Genomic DNA, 24,417 nt, shown 5'->3' with positions numbered 1-24,417 from the left:
CAGTGGAACAGACGTAAGAAAATCGTGTTGAATACGCTTCAGTGCAGGGGCAAATGGAGCATTTCATTGTAAGATGATTTAGTCATATCATAAATCAGTTTCAAGTTCAGCCATACAGCACTTAATGGTTGAGCTCCAGGCTCATTAAATAGAAATGACAAATTACATACAAATATAAAACACTTAATGAGTCTCCTCTAATGCTTGAAGACATTGAGGCTCCAGGAGATAAAGTACAGTAGGTGCTTCAGATAAACACACACACACACACACACACACACACACACACACACACACACACACACACACACACACACACACACACACACACACACACACACACACACACACACACACACACACACACACACACACGCACGCGGGAAGACCTTTTCAACCCCTCAAAGATATGACGGTCTGAAGTGAGCACTTGTCTGAAGTATGATGTAGGTTGAATGGGTTATTTGTATGTTGTTGTCTGTATTATATTCAAGAGAGAGGGAGAGAGAGAGAGATTATTAAAAAATAGGCTAAGTAGCGGAACCCGAGGGCATTTTATTAGGCCAAACATACACTTGCGCACACACACAAACACACACACTTAAAGGTTGAAAAAAAACACACTTTGGCCCAAATCTTCATGCATAACGGAATGATGCTTGAAATCCTTTGCAGAATGTTCACATCAAGTAAGTAGGTTGCTTTGCACACACACGCATGTGCAAATGCACACACAAACACACGCGCACACACAAACACACACACGTACACTACACGCATGCACGCACGCACGCACACGCTGACTGCCTTCAAACGAGCGCCTGTGTGTCTTGTCATTGCAGAAGAAAGAGTGGCTGTGTCTCAACTGCCAGACCCAGCGGCTGATGTCGGGCGGCGGATTGGACGAGCCCCCACTTCCTGCTCTCCACCCCTCTCCGAAGCACCAGTCAATGGGCTCGCCCCGCCACCCGTCGCACGTCGGTCAGCAAAGCCCCCTCGCCAAGGCGACCACCAACCTGCAGGGCCCCAAGGCCAGCCAGCCCCAGCAGCCGAAGGCTCACACGGGGCCCGGGGCCAGTGGGCCCTTCGCCCCCTCGGCGGCCAAGCAACAGCCTGCCACCACCGCCGCCCCATCCACCACCACCACCACCACCAGTGCAGTACCAGTGCTCCCTAGTGAGGGCCTGAAGCAGCCCAAGACTGGGGAAGAGAAGGCCAAGACAGAGCCTGAGAGCCAGCTGACCAAAGACCCCAAGATGAGCCAGAAAAAAGGGGAGCCCATCAGCTCCATGAAGGAAGGGAAGAAGTCCAAACAGTATGATGTAAGTCACGGCCGTTCTCTTTGTTCGGTCGCTGATGTGCTGCTCCACGCTAACCGTGTCTGGGTCGAGGGAAATGTCACGCTCATTCATTATTTTCAGTGCTTGAGATGAGGATGAAGCTTTGTACATGTTGTCGCCGTCTGATACCCAGCATGCTTTGCAGTCAAAGAAGAGCAGCACGATTCTTCTGACTGTAAACAACTTACAGGCTGATTAAGACTGAATGAATTGATTTCTGATGCTCTCAATTCATTCGTGAGAAATGTTGTTTTGGCATCAGCTAGATTATTATATTCATAAATATTTAGCCTACAATTACGTTATATAAAAACATCAATGTCCAATAATTGCAAATAGGCTGAATTAATTCACATGATGAATAACAAAACATGATTATTTACATGTTTTTCTCTCCCTGTTTGTTGAAGCTTAATGCATCTCTATTAGCACTATCCTTTCTTTGTGTGTGTAACGTGTTGTCCTATTTACTCATCCTTTGTTGAATCATATTCAACGGCTTGCTATTGCCAGCAAAACATTAATTTTCCACACAAAAGATTAATTTCCTCATGCCATAATTTTTCACAAAGATTATGCTGTAATAATGATAAAATTGAGATAAAGGCAGATTAGCATGTGTGTGTGTACGTGTGTGTGTGTCTGTGTGTTTGTGTCTGTGTTTGTGTGTGTGTGCACGTGTGCATGCATTTGTGTGTGCGCGCGCGTGTGTTTTTTGTGCGTCTGTTGAAACAGTGAGAGAGAGAAAGACAGAGAGACAAGAGAAGAGAGCATTCAAAGAGCCAGGGAGTGACAGTAAGATGAGTCGTAGAAGTAAACGACGTTAAGACCACGAGTGGTGGATTGTTAATAGTCCCTTATCTTACTCGTGGCAGCCCTGGCTCCTGCTGAATTATGAATGAAGGATGATTATGTTAACTCTTCAAAGCATCCATTGAACTCATGCTAATATTAGGTTGCCCCGTGGCTGGGAATCTACCCTGTACGCAGGGCTTGAAGTGAGAAACCTCCCGGATAAACTTGACAAATAACATGTTAACCTGTAACATGGTCAACACTGATAATGTTGTGTTGATTTCACCGTTTCACTCTCCCTGCATCTGTTTTACACCCCGTACATTCCCAGGTTAGTCTCTTTGAGGTTCAGGTTTGGCATGTAATAGATACGTTAAGAAGGAGAAAAGTTTGCATTGTAGTCAGATGAAGTTAAATGTGAACTTTATTGTTTCTATTGCAACAACAGAATTGCAATTAACAGATACACTATTTCTAATAATGGCTCTGCTCATGAAGAATTTGAAGATAATTATTGTAAATAATAATAATTTATGCAAATCATTTCATTTTGCATTGAAATATTATTTGTAGAATTTGAACTAGTGTGATTCATAGCTATAGGAAATATGGTTGATTAAAAAGCTTAGATCTAAAAAATATGTTTCAAAACTCAGGACTAAGTTAGACTGTTCTATACCTCTATCATGTAAACCTTATTCTAACATACTGCCCTCCCTCACTCCTTTTCTCTCTCTCTCTCTCTCTCTCTCTCTCTCTCTCTCTCTCTCTCTCTCTCTCTCTCTCTCTGTCGCTTACTCTCTCTCTCTCTCCGTCTCTGTCCCTATATCTCTCCCCCTGCAGGACACGAAGAACAACAGCACCCACGATCTGTCGCGGAGCCCGCAGAGCCTGAGCGACACGGGCTACTCCTCGGACGGCATCTCCAGCTCCCACAGCGAGATCACGGGGCTGATCCACGAGGAGGAGGAGATGAAGCTCAGCGAGAGGGGCATCAGCGGGCGGGGCTCGCCGCCCAGCCCCTCCGAGATGACCAAGCTGGAGAGCTCCATGAGGCCCCTGCTGGAGAAGAGCTTCTCGGAGGAGAAGAGCGACCGCAAGGGCCGTAGGCACCGGGACCTGGACGACCGGGGCAAGCAGAGGCCACGCTCGTTGTCCATCACGCCGGAGGCCTACGACTCGGACGAGGAGCTGGAGGACATCCTGGAGGAGGAGGAGGATGCCCGGGACTGGGAGGCCAAGCGGAAGGAGGCCAAGGAGAAGGAGGCCAAGGAGGAAGGCAAGAAGGAGAAGAAGAAGGAGAAGGACGCGGAGCCGCCGCCAATGACGGACGAGGAGTTCATGAGGAGGCAGATCATGGAGATGAGCGCCGACGAGGAGAACGAGGAGGAGGACGACGAGGAGGTGGCGGAGGCGGAGGACGAGGAGGACGAAGGCTACGGCTACCAGAAGCCCAAGAAGGCCCACCTCAAGCATCTCCCCGCCGACACGGCCAAGGAGAAGAGACGCCTGCAGCACCACTCGAGCAGCTTCGAGGAGGACTCCAAGAGCTCCTCGGATATCTATAAGGGTTCGGCGGAGGAGGGCGAGGACGACCAGATGTCCTCACAAGGAGGCCTGCGGCGCTTCAAGACCATTGAGCTGAACAACACCAACAGCTACAGCCGGGACATGGACCTGGCCAACGAAAACGACCTCAGCCTCGACCGTGAGCCGGAGCTGGAGATGGAGAGCCTGACGGGCTCCCCGGAAGAACGCTCCAGAGGAGACTCCTATTCCACCCTACCGCCCACCTCCTCGTCCTACGGCTCGGGTCAGTCCCCGACCTCCATCTCGTCCATGGAGGAGGACAGCGACAGCAGCCCAAGCCGGAGGCAGCGGCTGGAGGAGGCCAAGCAACAGAGAAAGGCCCGCCACCGCTCCCACGGCTCCCTGCTCCCCACCATCGAGGACTCCTCCGAGGAGGACGAGCTCCGGGAGGAGGAGGAGCTGCTGAGGGAGCAGGAGAAGATGAGGGAGGTGGAACAGCAGAGGATAAGGAGCACCGCTCGCAAGACCAAACGAGACAAAGAGGAGCTGAGGGCCCAAAGGCGCAGGGAGAGGTCAAAGACGCCGCCCAGCAACCTCTCACCGATCGAAGACGCCTCCCCGACTGAAGAGTTGCGGCAGGCTGCCGAGATGGAAGAGCTCCATCGATCTTCAGCCTCTGAATACTCCCCTCAGAGTCTCGACTCGGAGGCAGAGGGATATGAATCGAAGCTCTACAAATCAGGCAGCGAGTACAACCTACCTACCTTCATGTCGCTTTACTCTCCTGTTGAGAAATCCTCAACCACAACCACCACCGTGGCACCATCTTCGACTTCCAAACCGTTGAAGAGCGCCGAGGAGGTGTACGAGGAGATGATGAGGAAGGCGGAACTGCTTCAGAAACAACAGAAACAGCAGCAGCAGCAGCATCATGGAAGACACGGTCAATACTACGAGGAGGAAATCAATGGAGATGAGTATGAGGACGAGGATGAATATAGTCAAGACAGGACCGGTTATGACAACGAGGCAGCCGAAACGGAACAAGATATTTATGAGGAGATCCGACAGACGTCCCAGAACATCACAAAGATGCAGCAGGCAAGTGACGCACAAGTGGAGATTGAAATCGAGAGCTCCTACCCAGAAAAACAACTTCTTGACACAAGCTCGGCATTTACCAAGCTGCTGGAGCAGAACAACGCCCTCCTCACACCAGGAACCAGTCCAACCCAGGTCTCAGCTCCAGTCTCTTTTGCAGAGACTGCAGGAAGGATTCCCGATGTGCGTGTCACGCAGCACTTCTCAGCCAAGGACGTCAACAAAGACCGGATCAAGAGCCAGACCGGAAAGAACGGCATGACTCCAGTCGTGTCTGCAACCACCATAGCAGCATATGGAGTGTTTGCCAGAGATGCGGTAACCATTTCCCAGACCAGCACAAGCCACACTGTCACAACCACGTCTGCTACACACAGCAGGCACACAGGTGGCCCGGCTACATCCACGACCACCGTCTCAAGTGTTTGCAGCAAAATAGCGGAAATCACCCAGGCGTACAGCCAAAGGGAGGTGATAACCAGGAGAGTGGGCGAGACCAGAAACGTGAGAGACGGTGCCGCATCTTCTACGGAGAGAATCATTGAGCCTCGGTCTCCAAAGTATACCACTTACTACCGAAGCACCAGCCCTCCTCTCTCTCCATCGCCGCCACCACAGAGCCCTACTCGCTCCCCATCCAGAAGGGCCACCGCTGAGTTCTCTACCCAGACTCACACAGGAGGAGGCTTACAGTCCGCTGGTTCGGGGCCTTCCTCTCCGGTGTTGGTTCAAGCAACTCAGACATCATCACACCGGTCCGTTTCGCCAAGGCTCCACAGGCAACAATCCTCGCAGGATACTCGGTATTCCCCACCCTCGAGCCCAGCCAGGCCCATGACAGTCAATACTGCTACCTCGCCTCTATCCTCGCCTACCCGGTTCAGTCGTCAATCCACGTTTGAGGCGTACTCCCCCGTTGCCAGCCCCCCGGACACTCCCCCTTTCCAGCAGCACTCACCTACACAGAGCTTCTACCGCACTCAACGGGTGGAGAAAGTCAATGTCGGAACCAGCATGGTGGCCCCCACTAACACATACAGCAGAGGGTCCATGTCTATGGATAACATATCCCTCTGTCGTATTTCAACTGTTCCTGGAACTTCCAGGGTAGAGCAAGGACACATGATCCATGGAGGCAGTGTGGTAGACCTAAGGACGATCACCAAATCGACCCCTGTGATCATGACCGACAATGGAATGGATCTCACCTCACTTGCCACTGAAAGCCGGATGTACCACGGTGGACCCGAGGGGGGTAGACACTCCACCATTATCCAACCTCTAACAATGAATCTCAACACTCAGGAGACCACCACACCCACCACCGTGAGTGTGACGGTGGCTGCCTCAATGTTCATGACACAACCTCAACACCCCTCAGTCTATGGCGACCCCCTTCAGAACCGGGTGGACCTGGGCCAGGGAATAGGTCCCGCTATGTGTCTGTCTCACAACCACATGGTTCAACCCCAAATTGATCCCACCATACCAAAAATCGATGCCAAACTTGATGACCTCAGTATACAGCAGCAGGAACTCCAAAGGCAACAGGAGAAGTTGCAGAAGCAGCAAGAGATTTTGGAGCAACAGTTGCAACATCATCATCATATGCAGCATCAGCAGCAACATGCCTCTGCCATGGCAAGGTACAACATCACAGGCCAGATCTCACCGTTACTGAAGAAGGACATGCTGGTCAGCCAGAACGGCAATGCCCCGACTGTGGTCAGTGCTATTTCAGCTCCCCTCAACCCTGACATGTATGGCAATGGTCCAATTGAGCTGCAAGGAAATCCAAATACACCTGGTGTCATGAGTCTTACTGGGGTCGGATCCCCTCACAGCATGGTTGTACAAATGGATGGAAGCATAGGTCCGTATGGGCCAGTGACACAGCTGGTAAAGGTAGAGGAAGGCCAAGATGCCATGGATCTGGCAGGAGGCCAGATTAAATCAGACCAACCAGCTTGCTGCGATGTGGTTTACCGGCTTCCATTTGGGGGAGTATGTGTAGGAGAGGCAGAGAAAGAGGGCGTTAGGCCTCCTTCCGCACCACCACTAAACTACGAGTCTGACCCCGAAAGGCAACCTGGAAGGTACCATGAATACCCCATGGATGGACGCAAGGCCTATACCTTGCCCTACCCTGGTAGGCTTCAGCCATCAATGTCTGACACAAACTTATCTGACCCTGGTCTGCAGGCCTACCATTCTAAAATAGACCCCCAACTCCAAACCACTGCAGATCTTGCCATGGATGAAAATGTCATGAAACAAGCCTATGAAGGCGGCTTCATGGGAATGCAGTATGGCTCCTATACCGATCTAAGACATGGAGGGGACATCACAGCCCAGGCCCTGCCAATACGGAGATTCAACTCCCTGTCTAATATCAGCACGGACTACGGATACTCTGCTCGTGATATAGCCAACTTTCAGGAGGCTAACTTGGCTCAGTATAGTGCCACCACAGCTAGAGAGATAAGCCGCATGTGTGCAGCCCTCAACACCATTGACCGCTATGGAAGCAACCCTGACTTGATGCAGTACGGCAGCTTGGGACGAGGTTCAGGCCCTGGGACCGCCAGACTCGCAGCAAGTTTAGGCATCAGACCCAACCTCCTTTTCGGGCCAGATGGGAAGCCAATGTCTCACAATCAAGCTCTTACCAACCTTATCAATGCCAGACAGGCCAGCCTTAGAGCTCTGTACCCCACTGCTATAAGATCGGCCGATGGAATGATCTACTCCACGATCAACACACCTATCGCCTCTACACTTCCCATCACCACCCAGCCGTCCTCAGTGCTTCGTCCGATGCTACGAGGGGCGTATAGGCCTTACCCGCCTGCAAACATGACGCCCATACCCCTGGCCAGTCTAAGCAGGCTGCCAATGAATCCCAGAGCACCCTTATCCGGACAGGCACCGTTCCGTTACCCAGTGCCAAACGGGTTCCAGGGTATACCAGCAACCAGTGCCATTGTATCAACGTCCTCTGCGTCAGCGACTACTACTGCAGTACAGGACGGACCCGTCTATCTGGGCAAAGGTGCCAATATAGCCCCCTCCTCAGGGGCACTCAGCTCAACCCCAGGCATAGTTTCAATGCCGACAACAGAGCCCCAGCAGCAGCCCATCAATCTGTCCCAGGCTCACCTGAACAGCCAACAGCAGCAGCAGCAGCAGCAACAGATGGCAGGTTCGCATCAGCAACAACAATTCGCACACCAGACCCAGGTCTACAACCAGACTTCTGCCGGGCCCACCGGACTGAGCGGTGGCATGCCCCTTCAAGGAGGCCTTCCTTCCTTCCCTCCGCCAGGAGCCATCCACAAGGAAGGGGAGACAGAGGAGGATCGCCTGCACCGGCAGCAGGAGCAGCTCCTGCAGATGGAGAGGGAGCGGGTGGAGCTGGAGAAGCTGCGGCAGTTGAGGATCCAGGAGGAGCTGGAGAGGGAGAGGATCGAGCTGAAGCACCACCGGGAAAAGGAGCAGATGCTGGTGCATAAGGAAATACAGGAGCTGCAGACCATCAAGGAACAGGTAGAGGGCGCTGTTGAGAAATGCACGCTGAGTTTCTGTTGATTTTTGTCTTCTTTTACTTTTTGTGACTGGTTGTTGTCTTGTGCTGTGTTGTGTTGTGTTGTATTGTGTTGCGTGCTGTGTTTGTGGTATTATCCGTAATTGTATGATTTGATTTTTGTTTAAAAAAATAAATGATTTTCCCGATATGTAATTACAATATGTAACTTTGGATATAGTTAGGGTGAATGCAGATATTTTGGATATAAAAGAGAATAAATGTCTGATTATTTGAAAATATGATGTAAAAGCAAGTTGCTGCAGTTTTCGACATTTTTATCAGTGTTTTACTGGCAGTCTCATGGGTGTATACTGTAGTCCATTAAACATCTAATGAGAGATATTTTCTTCTTTTTGATAGAACAAGCAGTTGAAAATCTTTCAAGTTAAATCAGTAAAACAGGTGTGGATCACTCATTTCTTAAAAAAAAAGAATACTGTAGAGATTGAATGACTAATATTCATCTCACATCCTACAGTATGAACAATCCACCATTAACCATTCGTTCACATTCAAACCCAGAGAGAAACATGCATTCACTGTGTATTTATGAATGACTTAAGAATGGCAATTCGCTGTCTGTAAACACTGTGCTTCGTGAACGCTGTGCTTCCATGCTTGTTTTGCGCCTTATTTTTTGCAGTAGAATATCAGACTAATCCATTGTATACTCGATCAAACTAATTCATTTGCCCAGACAAAGGTATTTAATCCATGGCTTTACATGGTTAAATCAGAGGTTGTCAATTGCTTTGGTGTTGGCCCTTCTCTTTCCTCATCTTTGCCCTCACTCATCACTCTACGTGTGCGTGTGCTTCCCTCAGGTTCTGCAGCAGCAGCAGCAGGAGCGTGAGAACCAGCTAGTCCTGCAGAGGGAGCAGCTGGCCCAACAGAAGTCCCAGCTGGACCAGATCCAGTCCCTGCAGCAGCAGCTCCAGCAGCAGCTGCAGGAGCAGAAGAGGCAGAAGACGGCCAATGCTCAGGGCCTGCAGGTGAGGAGTAGCAGAGGGGCGAAGGTCAGGAGGACTGAGGATTGGGGAGGGGGAGGAGGGTTGGTGGGAAGAAGGTGAGGAGGGTTGGGTTGCAATGTTACCATTGTGTTCTCCTTTGAAATCGGATTCACGAATCATGCGAATCATACTGTGCGGACGTTCTTATAAAAAGTGTCTGTACCCAACACAGTGTAGACTGGCCTCTCTAGAAACAAAGGTCTCAAAGTCCTCTACTAAACGCTTCACCTACTGACATGAATGAGTTCCTTCACTAGAATATCTCCTTCCCGGAACAGGGAACAAGGCGGTTTCAGTGTCTTCTTCCTAGCCAAGGCACTTTGCCGTCTCCCCCCCCAGACGTCCTGCTATAACACACTGCAGGATCCCAGATTAACAGAATGTAAACAGCCCTGTCTCCCTCTGCCCCGCCCCCAGAGGGACGTCACCGGACAGCCTCTCCATCCCTACGTCGACCAGATGGCTTCCAACTCCCTCCCCAACTCCTCGTCGGAGATGTGTCTGCGGAGCCACGAGGAGCAGGCGGAGAGCCGCAGCAACATGAGGAAGCACAGCTCCATGGGCCGTCTGCCCCGGGACGGCGGCGACGCAGAGGGCGTGTCCTTCTACGGCTCCGCCTCCCGCAGGAACGTGGACAGCTGTGTGCAGACGGACGACGAGGACGGCGAGGAGAGGTACAGATGGAGGCGTGCGTGTGTGTGTGTGCATGCAGGGGCGGCCCCAGCACATTTGGCGCTCTAGGCGAGGGGGGGGGTGTATGAAGCGATTGTTGACGGGGGAAGGGGGGGGGTGAAGCGATTGTTGACGGGGGGGGGGGGGCGGCACGTGTTCTTAACGGGGAGACGTGGCCAATGGGTGATTTTTTTTTTTTTTTTTTTCGCGCATTTTAGATTTTGCGCCCCCCCTCTAGATGGCGCTCTAGGCGGCCGCCTGACCCGCCTGTAGGGAGGGCCGCGCCTGTGTGCATGCACGTGTGTGTGTGTGTGTATGTGTGTTAGTGTGTGAATATCACCCTTTTCCAACTTTCCAAGGCGTTCTCATCTCATGTCTGCACGCCCACAACGGGATGCTCGAAATGAGCGTTATTGAGTTATTGTCTCGGGAGTGGCAGGGACTTTGGAGGAAGAGATCTCCGTTTTGTTGACGTGGGTTCAGCAGCGCGAGAGAGGGAGGGAAAATTCCGATTGGGGATTTCCGTTTCCGTTTCACGTTTCCGATATTGATTTGTCAAACTGGAAGTCGCAAAACTCCACATTTATTCTCCTTAGCTTTGCTGTCGTTCTTCTTGTCATGTTCTTGTCCCTTTTGCTCCACGGACTGTTGAACTGGCGCACACAGCAGATAGGACGTACGAGAACATCAAATTGCGTAGAAAATGTGTAGTTCAGGATAATGCTACAGTGCAGGATCCTCTCTCCGCCTTCGAGACGCATCTGGTTCCTTGCGCTCTCTCATCCTGCCTTCGTTCGCTTCTGTCTAGGTACATGATGCACCTGTTCCTTGCGCTCTCTCATCCTGCCTTCGTTCGCTTCTGTCTAGGTACATGATGCGCCACCGACCGCGGCGGCGCGGCCGCAGCGTGGACTGCTCGGTGCAGACGGACGACGACGAGGACAAGGTGGAGTGGGAGCAGCCGCCGCGACGCAGGCGCTCGCGCTTCTCCCGCCACTCCGAGTCCAACAACCACGCCTCCGTCACCGCCGCCTCCACAAACACCAACTCCGCCAACGCCGCCACCGCCACTGCCACCGACGCCAAGACGGACACCTCCTCCAAGATGGCCTCCTCCAGCATGTCCAGCCAGACCATGCGGGAGATGTCCTGCCAGACGGAGGTGGAGCACCTGGGCCGCGTGTCGCCGGCCATCCACGTCACGCTGCCGGACCCCAACAAGGTGGAGATCGTGCACTACATCTCGGGCCCCGAGAGGACCCAGAAGGGGCAGTCGCTGGCGTGCCAGACCGACCAGGAGGCCCAGTCCCAGGGGGTGGTGGCGCCGCAGCTCAGCGTGCCCACCACCGTCAGCCCCTACTCGTCCTCCACCGGCAACGGCTCCCAGCAGACGGGCTCGTCGGACCTCCAGGCCCAGCAGCAGCGCCTCCAACACCACCACCAACAGCAACAGCAGCAGCTCCAGCAGCAGCAGCAGCAGCAGCAGCAGCAGATGGCGGCCAACGTGGCGAAGTTCGAACGCCGGCGCCCCGACCCGCTGGACATCAACCACCAGCAGCACAACCACATCCACAACGAGTCCGTGTCCAGCGTGATGCGCCAGCAGCAGGGCACGCCCAAGTCGCCGCAGGTGCTGTACTCGCCCGTGTCGCCCGTGTCCCCCCACCGTCTGCTGGAGAGCTCCCTGTCCAACGAGCGGCTGAACAAGGCGCACGTCACGCCGCAGCAGAAGTCCTACACGGCCGAGTCGCCCCAGCGCCATCCCTCCGTGCCCCGGCCCATCAAGACCACCCAGAGGTCCATGTCGGACCCCAAGTCCCTGAGCCCCACCACAGACGAACACACCAAGGCCCGGCTGTCGCTGTACCAGCAGCAGGCCCTCCAGAGCCAGGTACGGTCAGAGGGGAGGGACGCACGGCGCACACGCTGAGCCACAGCCATGCATGTGTTGTTGCCATGGATTGGATCCTACAATGTGATTGGTCCATTTTAACTTAGTTTAATGAAAGCAGGAGGATTTTAATTGGTCTTTGAAATGAACACTCAGAGTCTGGAAACCAGTGAATAGAAAATAGTTCTAGTAAAATAGAGTACTCTCATACAGTGACTCCTACCACCTGCGAAGATATTTCAATGCATTTTTTGTGTTGCCGATTAGTGTTGTCTTTGATTGTAGTCATATTGGACATAGATGCCAGCCGTTAGTACAGATGATGATTCAATCTAATCAGTTCTCCGACAGCGGCTTTCCAACAGAGTTGTCCACCTTTGCAATGAAGCAGATTTGCAGATAGAACTGACAAAAAGCCATCGGCTGTCAACACAACCCATATGGGTTACTTATTTAATGACCTTCATATAAGATAGATACTTGTGTACTCGTAACACAATTTGAAAAAAGAATGTGGCAAATCGCGGCTCGTTGCTGGCCTCCCATTGTGGAAAGATGCATGGTAGAGTTATTTGCCAAAATACCAGGGAAAAAGGGATGTTAATTCGAGCCGAGATGCAGCAGAGCCCACACAACACAATAGACTCCGCAGTGTGAGCCGAGTGCGCTGTCGCAGATGACATTCCATTAAAGGTGTTGTAGGAGAAAAATACATTATTTTATACCAACAGACTTTAAAGTTCCATTTTGAGATTATTGTTTGTGAAATCGACCCATTTGTCATGTCTGGTGTGTACTTTCACCAACTGAGTCCAGACGTATTTCATACGAAGAGGAGCTTTCGATAACATAATACATTTCAACAGTGCAACCCAAGCACTGTATTGTTTTCCTGTGTTGAAGTATAATATTACGAACCATAAATGAATAATGAAGAGGAAACATTTGGCCTAAAGGCGTAATCTCCTGTGGTTTCTACACCCCCATGTCTTTAAACCAACAACCTGCTGTGTATACACATTTTTATGACTCAAACAACCGAGAATTGTGAAATCGATATTCTCTAACCTTTGATACCCTTTTATGAAGCTCTGAAAAACACACTTGGTTTGTCTGCCGTCTTTCCACCCTGTGGATGTAATATATGATTTATTGTTTTGACCGTGTTACTTTGGAGGTGGCTAGACAGAAAGTATCAGATATGGAGAGAAAACATTTCCTTAGAACAATTCTTTAGCTTGTTTTTTGCAACATATCTAAAAACATATGTATATATTTATATTTTCTGTTTTGGTCATAGTACAACACATGTTCCAGGAATGTCTGGATTCATGACTTGTACACTGATTGTGTTTGATATCATATCGATGTGATCTAACAACCGATTTTGCTCCTGTCCTATTGTCCTTGTTCCCGTGTCTACGTTCCCTGTGTCCTACACGTATGTCCACCTGTTGTCATTCATGCTTTCTCCTCCTCCTCTGCGTCTCCATTTGCTCCCTCACTTCCTCATCACTTGATCATTCAACACATTCATCCGTTCCATCTCCCATGGATGGCGTATTCCTCATCTCTGGGAATCCCCTTCACCTCATCCGTTATTCTACAATGTACCTCAATGATACTCTCCCTTCCTCCCAACCTCTATCAAACTCCTCACTTTTCTGAATCCCTCTTCTTCTCCATCCAATACCACTCCATCATCCTTGCTCATCCTTCATGATGTTGACACCATCCACAATCTGCCTCCATTTCATTCATTCGTCCACCCTTTCCCCTCTTGATTCTCCTCTACACATCCCATCGTCTCCCCACCCTTGTCTACACCCCACTCTTGTCTCCCCCATCCTTGTCTCCCTCCACCCCTTGTCTACCCCCCTCCCTCGTCTACCCCCCCCCCACCCCTCCTCCCCTCTCCACAGCTGGCCGCCCTGCAGCAGAGCTCCCTCCTCCGCAAGGTGAAGCGCACCCTGCCCAGCCCGCCGCCCGAAGAGGCCACCGCCGCGGTCCACCTGCCCATGATGACCAACGCCATGCCCCAGGTCTACATGCCCAATGTGCCCGGCCTCAAGCAGCCCTGCTCCCGCAGCGGCCTCGCCGCCAAGGCCAGCCTCCTGAAGGACCTGACCCACGAGCTGAAGGCCGTGGAGCAGGAGTCCACCAAGCTGCGGAAGCAGCAGGCGGAGCTGGAGGAGGAGGAGAAGGAGATCGACGCCAAGCTGAGATACCTGGAGCTGGGCATCCACCAGAGAAAGGAGACGCTGGTGAAGGAGAGGGAGCGCCGAGACATCGCCTACCTGCGGTGCATGGGCGACTCCCGGGACTACATGTCCGACAGCGAGCTCAACAACCTGCGTCTGGCTGCGGCCGCCGCCTCGTTCGAGACCAACGGCCTGTTGGCCGCCCGGCCCAGTACCGCCCCGCTCAGCCAGTTCACGGGCGAGCTCAACACGGCGGCCCAGTACCCGCCCACCACCTCTTTCCTGACGTACCAGTTCCAACAAGGCCCGTCGGCCGCGTCCAGCCAGCAGACGAGCGCTCCTTATCCCACCGCCTCCTTCAACCAGGCTCCTTACCCGTCGGTGTCCCAGTCCCAGGCCCTGCCCCAGCCCACACCTCTCCCAAGCCACGGCCCCATGCCCGCACCGTCCTACCCGTCTCAGACCCCCTATCCGTCCCAGACGTACCCCCAGGCCCAGCCCCCGTACCCCCAGACGGACATAGGGGTGCCGGCCGCTCCTCTATCCCAGCCCCAGGCTGCACACCCAGGGTTCGGGCCAGCCCCGCCGGGCCAGCCCCCCTACCCCACCCACAGCTCGCCCTTCCCCAGCGCTGTCTCCTCCTACCAGAGTCAATCCACCCCCTACCCCGGGCAGCAAGGGGCCGACATCCTGACCGTCCACCCAGGGAGACCCCGGCAGACATCACTGGCCGACCTGGAGCACAAGATGCCCACCAACTACGAGACGATCAGCAACCCCACGGTGGTGGTGACCACCACGGCGCAGGACGTCTCCTACTCCAGCGCGGCGGCCGTGGCCTACGGCCAGTACGGCGCGACCACTACCATGGCCGGCAGCTACGGGGGCTACCCCGCCGCTCCGGCGGTCAACAGCTACGGGGGCTACCCCGCGGCCCCGGCCAGCACCTACGGCCCGTACACCGCGGCCCCGGTTAGCGCGTACGGCCAGTACACCACCACCACCACCGCCAACACCTACGGCTACACCACCACCACGGCCAGCTCCTACGGCCAGTACACGGCCACCGTGTCCAACGCCTACGGGCACGCCGCCGACAGCCCCTCGGTCTACGGCTCGGCCGACGCCATGTACGGCGGACCTGGGCTGGAGCAGAGCCTGCCGCGGAACTACATGATGATCGACGACGTCAGCGAGCTCACGGCCAAGGACGGGCTGGGCACGGCAGCGGGCGACATGATGATGCACCACGGCAACAGCGGACAACAGCGGTACCCGGGTGACGTCCACGGCCACGGCGGGATCGGCGGCGGCGGCGGCGGCTCGGCACGGGGCGGGACGGGCGGCTCCTCCTACGGCCGGACAGGGGAGGAGGAGGCGGCGTTCCAGGAAGAGCTGTACGACCACCACGGCAGGGGTAAGAGCAGCTACAGGCAACGACCACTAGGGGGCAGCAGCAGCAGCAGCAGCGTGAGCGCTAGCATGGGTGGGGGATCCCCCTATTACTATGACTACGACCATAAGCACCCCACCACCCCTCGCCCCGGCGCGCAGAAACCCTCGGCGTCGGCCAGAAGCCTACTGGCTCCCGCCGTCATGTCGTCCAAGCGCAGCAAGCACCGCAAGTCCGGCAGCCTGGAGCAGAAGATCTCCAAGTTCTCCCCCATCGAGGAGGCCCGTGACGTGGAGGCCGACCTGGCCTCGTACGCCTCCGCCACGGTCGGGGGCCACGGCTCCTCCTCCTCCGCCGCCACCGCCGCCGCCGGCGTCAGGGGCCGGCAACTGATCGAGGACTACGGCTTCAAGTGCAACACCTACGACTCGGGCAGCGCCACCGGCCACGCCAGCCGGTACTACCGTTCAAAGGCGGAGGAGGACGACCGCCTGTACTACACCTCCACCGGCCGCTCCCGCTCCACCGGCTACGGCATGGACAAGATCTCCTCCGGGGACTACTCTGGGTACCGCAGCCGGTCCTACGAGCGCGACGACATGTCGTACCGCACCGGAGGCGGCGGCGGCGGCGGCGGCGGCTACGCCCGCGGACGGCACCCCACGCGGCAGTACTCCGAGGAGGAGAGCCCCATCAGCCCCATGGGGAAGTTCATGGGCTCGGGCCGCTCGTCCAGCCTGGGGCCCGACCCCTACGACAGCCGTAGCTCTAGGTATCACTACTATTACGGCCAGTCGGGCTCCAGCCACTCGCTGCCCGACGTGCAGGACCACATCCGGGACCTCCCCCGGACCCACGTCTACAAACCGGAGGACATGTACCTTATAGACGATTACCATTGCGCTGTGTCAGACAGTGAAGGTAATTGTGGGCGATGAACACCCACACAGTGCTGCCCCAACCCCCCCCCCCCCACTACCATCGACTGCCCCCACCCACCCAGAGGACTAGGCTTAGAGAGGCGAAAGATAGACAAAGAGATAAAGAGACAGAGAGAGATAGGTTTTGCATGCCGGTGTTTTGTTTTGAGAGTCGCTGGTGTCTCATTGGACTGCTGTCTGTCTGTCTGCCTGCCTGCACCGTTTTGTCCGCCTGTTCGTCCGTCCGTCCGTCCGACCGTCCGTCTGTCTCCTATACCAGCATGAGCATTTTGGATCACCACTTCCTGTCACTTTCTTTCAAACGGAGTCCGTCCCACTGGTTTTGATTACGTTGGTTCTGTGAAGTCTTCTTCCAGGGTTTTGTCTTTCATTGTCTTTTAATGTTGTGATATAATTTCTTCTGATTCATTTAATACCTATGTTGCAAAAAAGTCCATTGCTTGAAGTGCTCTGTATCGCTTAGTCAATCCTAATTTTACCCTATAGAATCTCTGCGGTACATTTATACGCTTTTTTTATTTACTCTTTTTATAGCATGCTAATGCTTGCTAACCCAGACAACTGGAATGATCTGGCAAAACAAATGATGAAACACTCTCCCCAGTGGACATTTTTGCACTTGATTGATAATGTATTTTAATGGTGATGCTGATTTGTGTGTAGTCTTCTGCATGAATGTAAAACATTTTATTTTTCTGTCTTTGTTCCTTTTATTTTCCTTCCTTCCTTTTTATTTTGCAAGCGGTTCGTTTTCCACCTCATTCCCTCCACCGTTCCTCCTTCCCTTCTTGCTTCCTTCTCTCCCTTCCTCTTTCCTTCCTTCCCTACCTCCCTTCCCTCCCTTCTGCCTTCCTCCCTCCCCTCTTCATTCCTCCCTTTCCCTCCCTTCTTCTTCTTCCTTTACTATTTTCTCCCTTCCCTCCCTTCTTCCTTCTTCCCTCCTCCTTCCTTCCTCCCTTCTTCCTTCCTTTCTTCTTTCCTCCCTTCTTCCTTCCTTCCTTCCTCCCTCCATTCTTCCTCCCCCCTTTCCCTCCCTTCTTCCTTTCTTTTTTCCTCCCTTCCCTCCCTTCTTCCTTCCTACCTTCTTCCCTCCATTCTTCCTCCCCCCTTTCCCTTCCTTCTTCCTTTCCTTTCTTCTTTCCTCCCTTCCCTCCCTTCTTTCTTCCTTCCTTCCCTCCCTTCTACCTCCCTGCCTCCCCTCCCTTCTCTCTCCCTCCCCTGTGCCTCCCCTCCCCTGTGCCTCCCTCTCTCCCCTCCCCTGTGTTTCCTCTCTCCCCTCCCCTGTGCCTCCCTGTCTCCCCTCCCCTGTGTCTCCCTCTCTCCCCTCCCCTGTGTTTCCTCTCTCCCCTCCCCTGTGCCTCCCTGTCTCCCCTCCCCTGTGTTTCCTCTCTCCCCTCCCCTGTGCCTCCCTGTCTCCCCTCCCTCTCTCAGCCTGCATGTCGTCGTCCTGCGACCCGCTGGAGATTGACTGTGATCTGCTCTCGGTTTCCCAAGCCTACCACCTGGGCCAGGAGGAGACGGACTGGTTCGAGAAGCCGCGCGCCAGCTCGCGCCACTACGGCAGCGGCAGCCACTCGGCCGGCCGCAGCCGCCACGCCGTCAAGCACACCTACCACGACTACGACGAGCCCCCGGAGGAGGATGCCTGGGCCGCCGACGAGTACGGCCACGGGGGCCGCCACTCTTCGTCTTCGTCCCGGGACCACCGCCAACACGGCAGCACCGGCCGGCACGCCTCGTCGGCCAACTCGTCCTCGGCGACCGGCCGGCACGCGGACGAGCCGCGGGCGTCCCGCTCGGCCAAGGGCCACCCCAAGGACCCCAACGTGAGGCACGAGCCCTCGGGGCGCTCCTCCTCCGCGGGGAGGCGCGGGGACTCGCGCTCCGCCGGCGGGTACCACTCGGGCGAGTACTCCCGGGACCCTTCGTCCGGACACCACCACGGCCAGCGTTCCTCCCGCCAGGGGGACCCGCACAGGTCCTCCCGCAGCAAGTCCCAGCCCGGGGACCTCCAGGGGCAGCCCCCAGGTACAGAGCTCACCCCCCCCCGGCACGGGGCGTCCCGTGTGGGTCTGTGGTTCACGGTTGTGCGGCGCTTCGTCTCGATGGTGTCGGTTAAAAGGATTCGGTTTATTAATGTGATTTGCAAGACGATTCACTAAACAGGCGTCAGCTACTGTTTGATCATCTTTGATGCGCCAACTGCTTTTCTAACTGCTGCTTCATCAGCCGTCCCTCACCCGTACACCGTCCGTCCATCCAATCAGGCGCCTCCAGATCCGGGGGCGGCTCCTCCCGAGGACAGGGCCCCAGCAGCGGACCTCCGGGCTCGGGACGACTGACGGGCCCTGGTTCCCAACCGGACGGGACCCAGAGCCAGAGGACCCAGCTCCAGCACCAGGTCCAGACCCAGGCCAGCCGGCCGGGACAGCCCGGGGCCCCCGGCGCCATAGGGCCCCAGCAGCAGCTCCCAAACCAGGGTCAGGGCATGGGCATGGGCATGGGGCCGGGCATGGGACCGGGCATGGGACCGGGCATGGGACCGGGCATGGGCCAGGCCAAGCAAGGACCAGTTGGAGCGGCCGGTGGGCCTATGGGGCCCAACAGACAGACCCAGGGCCCAATGGGAACCACACCGACGACCGCTGTAAGTATCAGGGGGGGAGGCGTGGAGGGGACAGCAGAGTGATGTCAGTGAACGACAGTCGATTCATGGTCAGGTTGGGGTCTGATCGGTTATGCAGTCAGCATACTTCAAATGCAGTTTATTTCACGCCGGCTGAAAGAGGTCCGTTCCGTTAGATAAGACCGGCAGGGTCTCCAGCAGATCAAAGCAAGATCTCGGGAGGTTACAAAAACGTTGAGGTGCGGAGAAGTGCCTCAAAATAAGACGGGCGTTTGGTTTGTTTTCTCAGCAATCTCGTCGTTTCAATGCCCACCTCGCTGACTTATTTTTCCGCATGAATGGATGCTGACTGCTCTCGGCAGAGGCGGGGGGAGAGAACTCCTCCTCATTACGATAAACACTCCTTATCCAGTCCATGCGCACCATTTCTTTCTGCTCTCTTCCCCAAACCCCCGGCCCTAATTCCTCCTCTGAGATATGAACTGGTTATCCTTGTCTCTGGTTATTTAAATGTTTCCCTTGTCAACACGCCGTGTCCAGCGCGCATTCAGTGGAGAGGCAGTCGATAACTCAATGTAGCTGATTATCCATTCCAAACGCTCCATCAGTGCTGATATTGTCCACAAAAATATCATAGCACTCTGGAGAACGTGGCCTCGTAACAGGGGAATATCCTCAGCCCTGATTCATTTAGATGAATTGAAATCTCCAGATAATCAAGTCATATAAACATGTCAGAATGAATTATTGCAAATGAAATGCACAGACGTTTTCATTGCATAAATGGGCACAGGTTTGTGGATGAATGTCTTCAGGGGAAGGGGAACTGTTGAAAAGAGCCGCAGACAGGAAGACATAAAACAATGAAACGGGTTTCCATCAAGCGAGCATTACTCAGCCCTAAGAATCATTAACTCAAACTCTCCGGCCGGACTCCATTGTGGAATTAAAAACATGGATCGGCCGTGAATGATGCCAGACGTCAATCGCACATAGTGCCCGCATAATAAAGGAAACGGCGAGCGCGGATGTAAAATGGGACGATTTGGCTGCCGTCGACCGTTAAATCGCTGGAGAAAGACGCGTCGATTCATGGAGCGATTTGAAAAGTGCTCGACAAAGAACCGCAAGTGGTTCCCCTCACAGTCCACATGAAAATGACGCGGTGTTCTGGCAGGGATGGGGGGGTGAAAGGGAAACTGCGTGACTTCTCTTGATCAGCTCTTGGTCCACCCTGCTGGCTAACCAGCTCTCAGCTACACTGTGTCAGTCACCGTGGGGAAAGGTCAATAGATTAAATGGAATTACCCCGGGCGTTGTTGGAACAACGGAGGTTTAAATACAGTGCTGCTCCGGATTACGCTCGAACAGGCTCTCGCTCTGACCATGAACTCTGGAAAAATAATGGAAAAATTGATGTTTCTATTTTGATTTGACTGATTTGCAAATTGTCTCCTGATGCCAAAACACATTCTCTTTTTTAACAAAGGCAGTATTTCAATTGTGCCATAATATTTGGTGCTATCCTAAACCCCCCCCCGCCATCATAATAATGTTCCTGATTACCATCCGCACACAAAGCCCTGCAGTGAGATAACACGCAGCTGACTGGAGGCTTTTGTCCCTTTTGCACACAACATCAAATCGTAAAGGACCAAGGTCATACGCGGTTGCTAACTTAGTGGGGAAAAACTACAACCGCAAAAACAGAAAAGTGAAGAACTCAAACACGATGAACCGCTACTCCCTTTGACGACAGAATGACGTTAAAGGGAGTAGGTAACAGCCAGCGGCCGCATGTGGACGGTGTCTAGATGGAGGGTCTGTAGCGCAGGCTCCCCGCTGTGTTCAGTGGTGTGCTGGGAGGGTCCCTCCCAGTCGTGGACCGGGGCGGCTGGCAGGCCCGGCTGTCTCCGCAGGAGGCTAAACAGTATCTGACAATATCTGAAGCAGACGTGTCACTCAGCGATCTGTCACAACAAACACGACAGGGAACACACTCCCTCTCCCTCGCCCCTATGTGGCTCCGAGTCGGCACTTCTCTCGGGCTTCTGTTGTCGCATCTCTCCACTTCCCCGCGGTGCTCTTGTTCTTTCAATGTGAAATATTTATTGTGCTTTCTCTACTGCTCCCGACTTCTGGGTGTTCTCCCGATGTGACAGGAGTCCAGAATAGAAATGTGTCTCTTTGTGTAAATGTGTTTCATTTTTTATTACATTTTTGATCTTATTTTTTTACATTTACATTTATTTTGATTTATTTATTTGACTCTCTCTCTCTCTCTCTCTCTCTCTCTCTCTCTCTCTCTCTCTCTCTCTCTCTCTCTCTCTCTCTCTCTCTCTCTCTCTCTCTCTCTCTCTCTTTTTCTCTTTCTCTTTCTCTCTCTCTCTCGCTCTCTCTTCCTAACAGGCTAAACTGGACACCCCCCCAGTCACAGCCATTGGAGCAAAGGCAGTTCCAGGCATGGCAGCAAAGACTCCCCAGCCCCCACTAACCGGCATTGGTACGCGCACACACACACACGAGCACACACACACACACACACACACACACACACACACACACACACACACACACACACACACACACACACACACACACACACACACACACACACACACACACACAGTGAATTAGATAGTACATTTGTTTGTAGATAGGCATGGAAGATAGCAAATTGCTGCTATATAACAATAATATATAATACATACATACCTATATATACGTAATATAATCATACCAATATATAATATAAAAACAGGTGAATAACATAATGACCTATATAATATAACTCACCTCAATCAAATGTCTTCTCCTTTCATTCTTTATGTGTGTGTGTGTGTGGGTGTGTATGTGCATGCGTGTGCGTGTGCGTGTGTGTGTGTGTGTGTGTGTGTGTGCGTGCGTGCGCGTGCGTGCGTGCGCGTGCGTGCGTGCCCTGCAGGCTCTAAAGCGGGCACCAGGCCCGGGGGCATCGGCAGCGCTGCGGCCCCCCAGCCCGGTATGGACGGGGAGGGCATGCTCTCCAAGATCCTGCCGGTGAACGCCGCAGAGCAGGCGGGGAAACTGGGAGACGGTACAGCCTACATCCCCACACCATGCACCCTACATCCCCACACAATGCACCCTACATCCCCACACCATGCAGCCTACATCCCCACACCATGCACCCTACATCCCTGCACCATGCACCCTACATCCCCACACCATGCACCCTACATCCCTACACCAGGCACCCTACATCCCCACACCATGCACCCTACATCCCCACACCAGGCACCCTACATCTCAACACCATGCACCCTACATCCCCGCACCATGCACCCTACATCCCCACACCATGCACCCTACATCCCCACACCATGCACCCTACATCCCCACACCATGCACCCTACATCCCCACACCATGCACCCTACATCCCCACACCATGCACCCTACATCCCCACATCATGCACCCTACATCCCCACACCATGCAGCCTATATGACACCATGCACCCTACATCCCCACACCATGCACCCTACATCCCCACACCATGCACCCTACATCCCCACACCATGCACCCTACATCCCCACACCATGCACCCTACATCCCCACACCATGCACCCTACATCTCCACACCATGCAGCCTATATGACACCATGCAACCTACATCTCCACACCATGCAGCCTATATCACACCATGCACCCTACATCTCCACACCATGCAGCCTATATGACACCATGCACCCTACATCTCCACACCATGCAGCCTATATGACACCTTGCACCCTACATCTCCACACCATGCAGCCTATATGACACCATGCAACCTACATCTCCACACCATGCAGCCTATATCACACCATGCACCCTACATCTCCACACCATGCAGCCTATATGACACCATGCACCCTACAGCTCCACACCAGGCAGCCTATATGACACTGTGCACCCTACATCTCAACACCATGCAGCCTATATGTCACCATGCACCCTACGTCATAGACCAAACTGCTCCAAGTGACACCATGTACCCTACATCTTAGCCTATACTGTATACACTATAGTATAGTATATACAGTATAGGCTAAGATGTAGGGTGCATGGTGTCACTGGGAGCAGTATAGGCTAAGGTGTAGGGTAAATGGTGTCAGTGGGAATAGTCAATATAGTATAGTATACTATATTGACTATTCCCACTGACACTATTCACCTTAGCCTATACTGCTCCCACTGACATGATGCATCCTATATTTGAAGCTGATTCACAGCTCTTTTTTCAGCACGTTTCCATATCGTGACTCAGACAAGGGGCTTGTGTCTTTCCAGAGACTCCTGCCATTTATACTTCCATGTCACGTTAAAGTGAACACAAGGGGGCAGTGTGGCGCTTCTGACGCCAAATGTACAAATGTATTGCTGAAACAGGATACAGTGTTTGAATTTTGCTGGATGCATTCATTTAAGCTTTGAATGCATCATTCAAAACTTAAACCAAACACTTTTTAGAAGTGTACTTTGGCTTAGCATTATTTACGCCACGCCTAGATTTAGATTTAACATTATTGGCATTGCACAATGTCGTCCCAGTTCAAGTACTGAGTCGACGAAAGGCAGGTTAGCATCTAACCAGATGTGCATGAAGAGCAGTGAAGTGCAGAGCATGTACATATGTGTAGCTGAATATATATAATAAATACGATAAATACAGTAGAAGCCTATAAACACGAGCATCAGCAGCAAAAGTCTGAGATTTTATAGACGTGTACGAGTGTGAATTAAAGCGCAAGTAATGCTAGCAGAAAGATGTTACATACTAAGATGTTGCTCCAACTTGCCTTCTCCCTTTCTCTTCCTCTACAGCCCTCAGTGGTTTCGGCAAGAAGTTTTCCTCCATGTGGTGAGGGGCTGAGGTGCTGAGGTGAAGGTACGTTGTATGGAAACCCCTAACCCTCTCACAAGCAATGTCCATAACACAGAGTTCAATGGAAGGCGTGTTCCCCCATCCCCTGGTCACACCTCAGTCGAGCCCCGGGTAAAATCAACAACAACGATACAGGAAACAGGCCTTATTCCCGCCTGGGCTTCTCGATGTCCGACCCAGGGTCTGTTGTACTCTCTCTCCTCTCTAGAAGTTCTGCTGTTACACAGAAGGACTGTTGGATCCCAGATTACTTCAGACCAATTCAATTCAATTCAATTTTATTTGTATAGCCCTTAATCACCATTACAGTCTCAAAGGGCTTAACAGGCCAAATATTTATGAGCCCCCCCCCAAAAAGGCAAGAAAAAACTCCCTTAATCAGCAAGGAAAAGATCCTGAGGAGGAACGCAGAGTGGGGGATCCC

At 53.3% G+C, this 24,417-nt stretch overlaps 1 protein-coding gene across 1 annotated transcript in view; it reads left to right on the top strand.

Moving 5' to 3' along the window:
- The window catches only part of bsna (bassoon presynaptic cytomatrix protein a), a 71,511-nt gene extending 47,509 nt beyond the window's left edge, over positions 1-24,002 (top strand). The window contains exons 6-17 of the mRNA XM_056594814.1: positions 843-1,322; positions 2,979-8,312; positions 9,177-9,344; positions 9,780-10,036; positions 10,902-11,445; positions 11,503-11,925; positions 13,848-16,440; positions 17,955-18,488; positions 18,728-19,107; positions 21,496-21,589; positions 22,031-22,162; positions 23,933-24,002. Of these exons, the coding sequence (XP_056450789.1) occupies positions 843-1,322; positions 2,979-8,312; positions 9,177-9,344; positions 9,780-10,036; positions 10,902-11,445; positions 11,503-11,925; positions 13,848-16,440; positions 17,955-18,488; positions 18,728-19,107; positions 21,496-21,589; positions 22,031-22,162; positions 23,933-23,973 (10,980 nt within the window). The 3' untranslated portion in view covers positions 23,974-24,002. The remainder of the gene's footprint in view (positions 1-842; positions 1,323-2,978; positions 8,313-9,176; positions 9,345-9,779; positions 10,037-10,901; positions 11,446-11,502; positions 11,926-13,847; positions 16,441-17,954; positions 18,489-18,727; positions 19,108-21,495; positions 21,590-22,030; positions 22,163-23,932) is intronic.
- The last annotated feature ends 415 nt before the right edge of the window (positions 24,003-24,417 follow it).

Source organism: Gadus chalcogrammus, chromosome 7, assembly GCF_026213295.1.
Source record: "Gadus chalcogrammus isolate NIFS_2021 chromosome 7, NIFS_Gcha_1.0, whole genome shotgun sequence".
Lineage (NCBI taxonomy): Eukaryota > Metazoa > Chordata > Actinopteri > Gadiformes > Gadidae > Gadus > Gadus chalcogrammus.
This window is presented reverse-complemented; position numbering and strand designations above follow the sequence as displayed.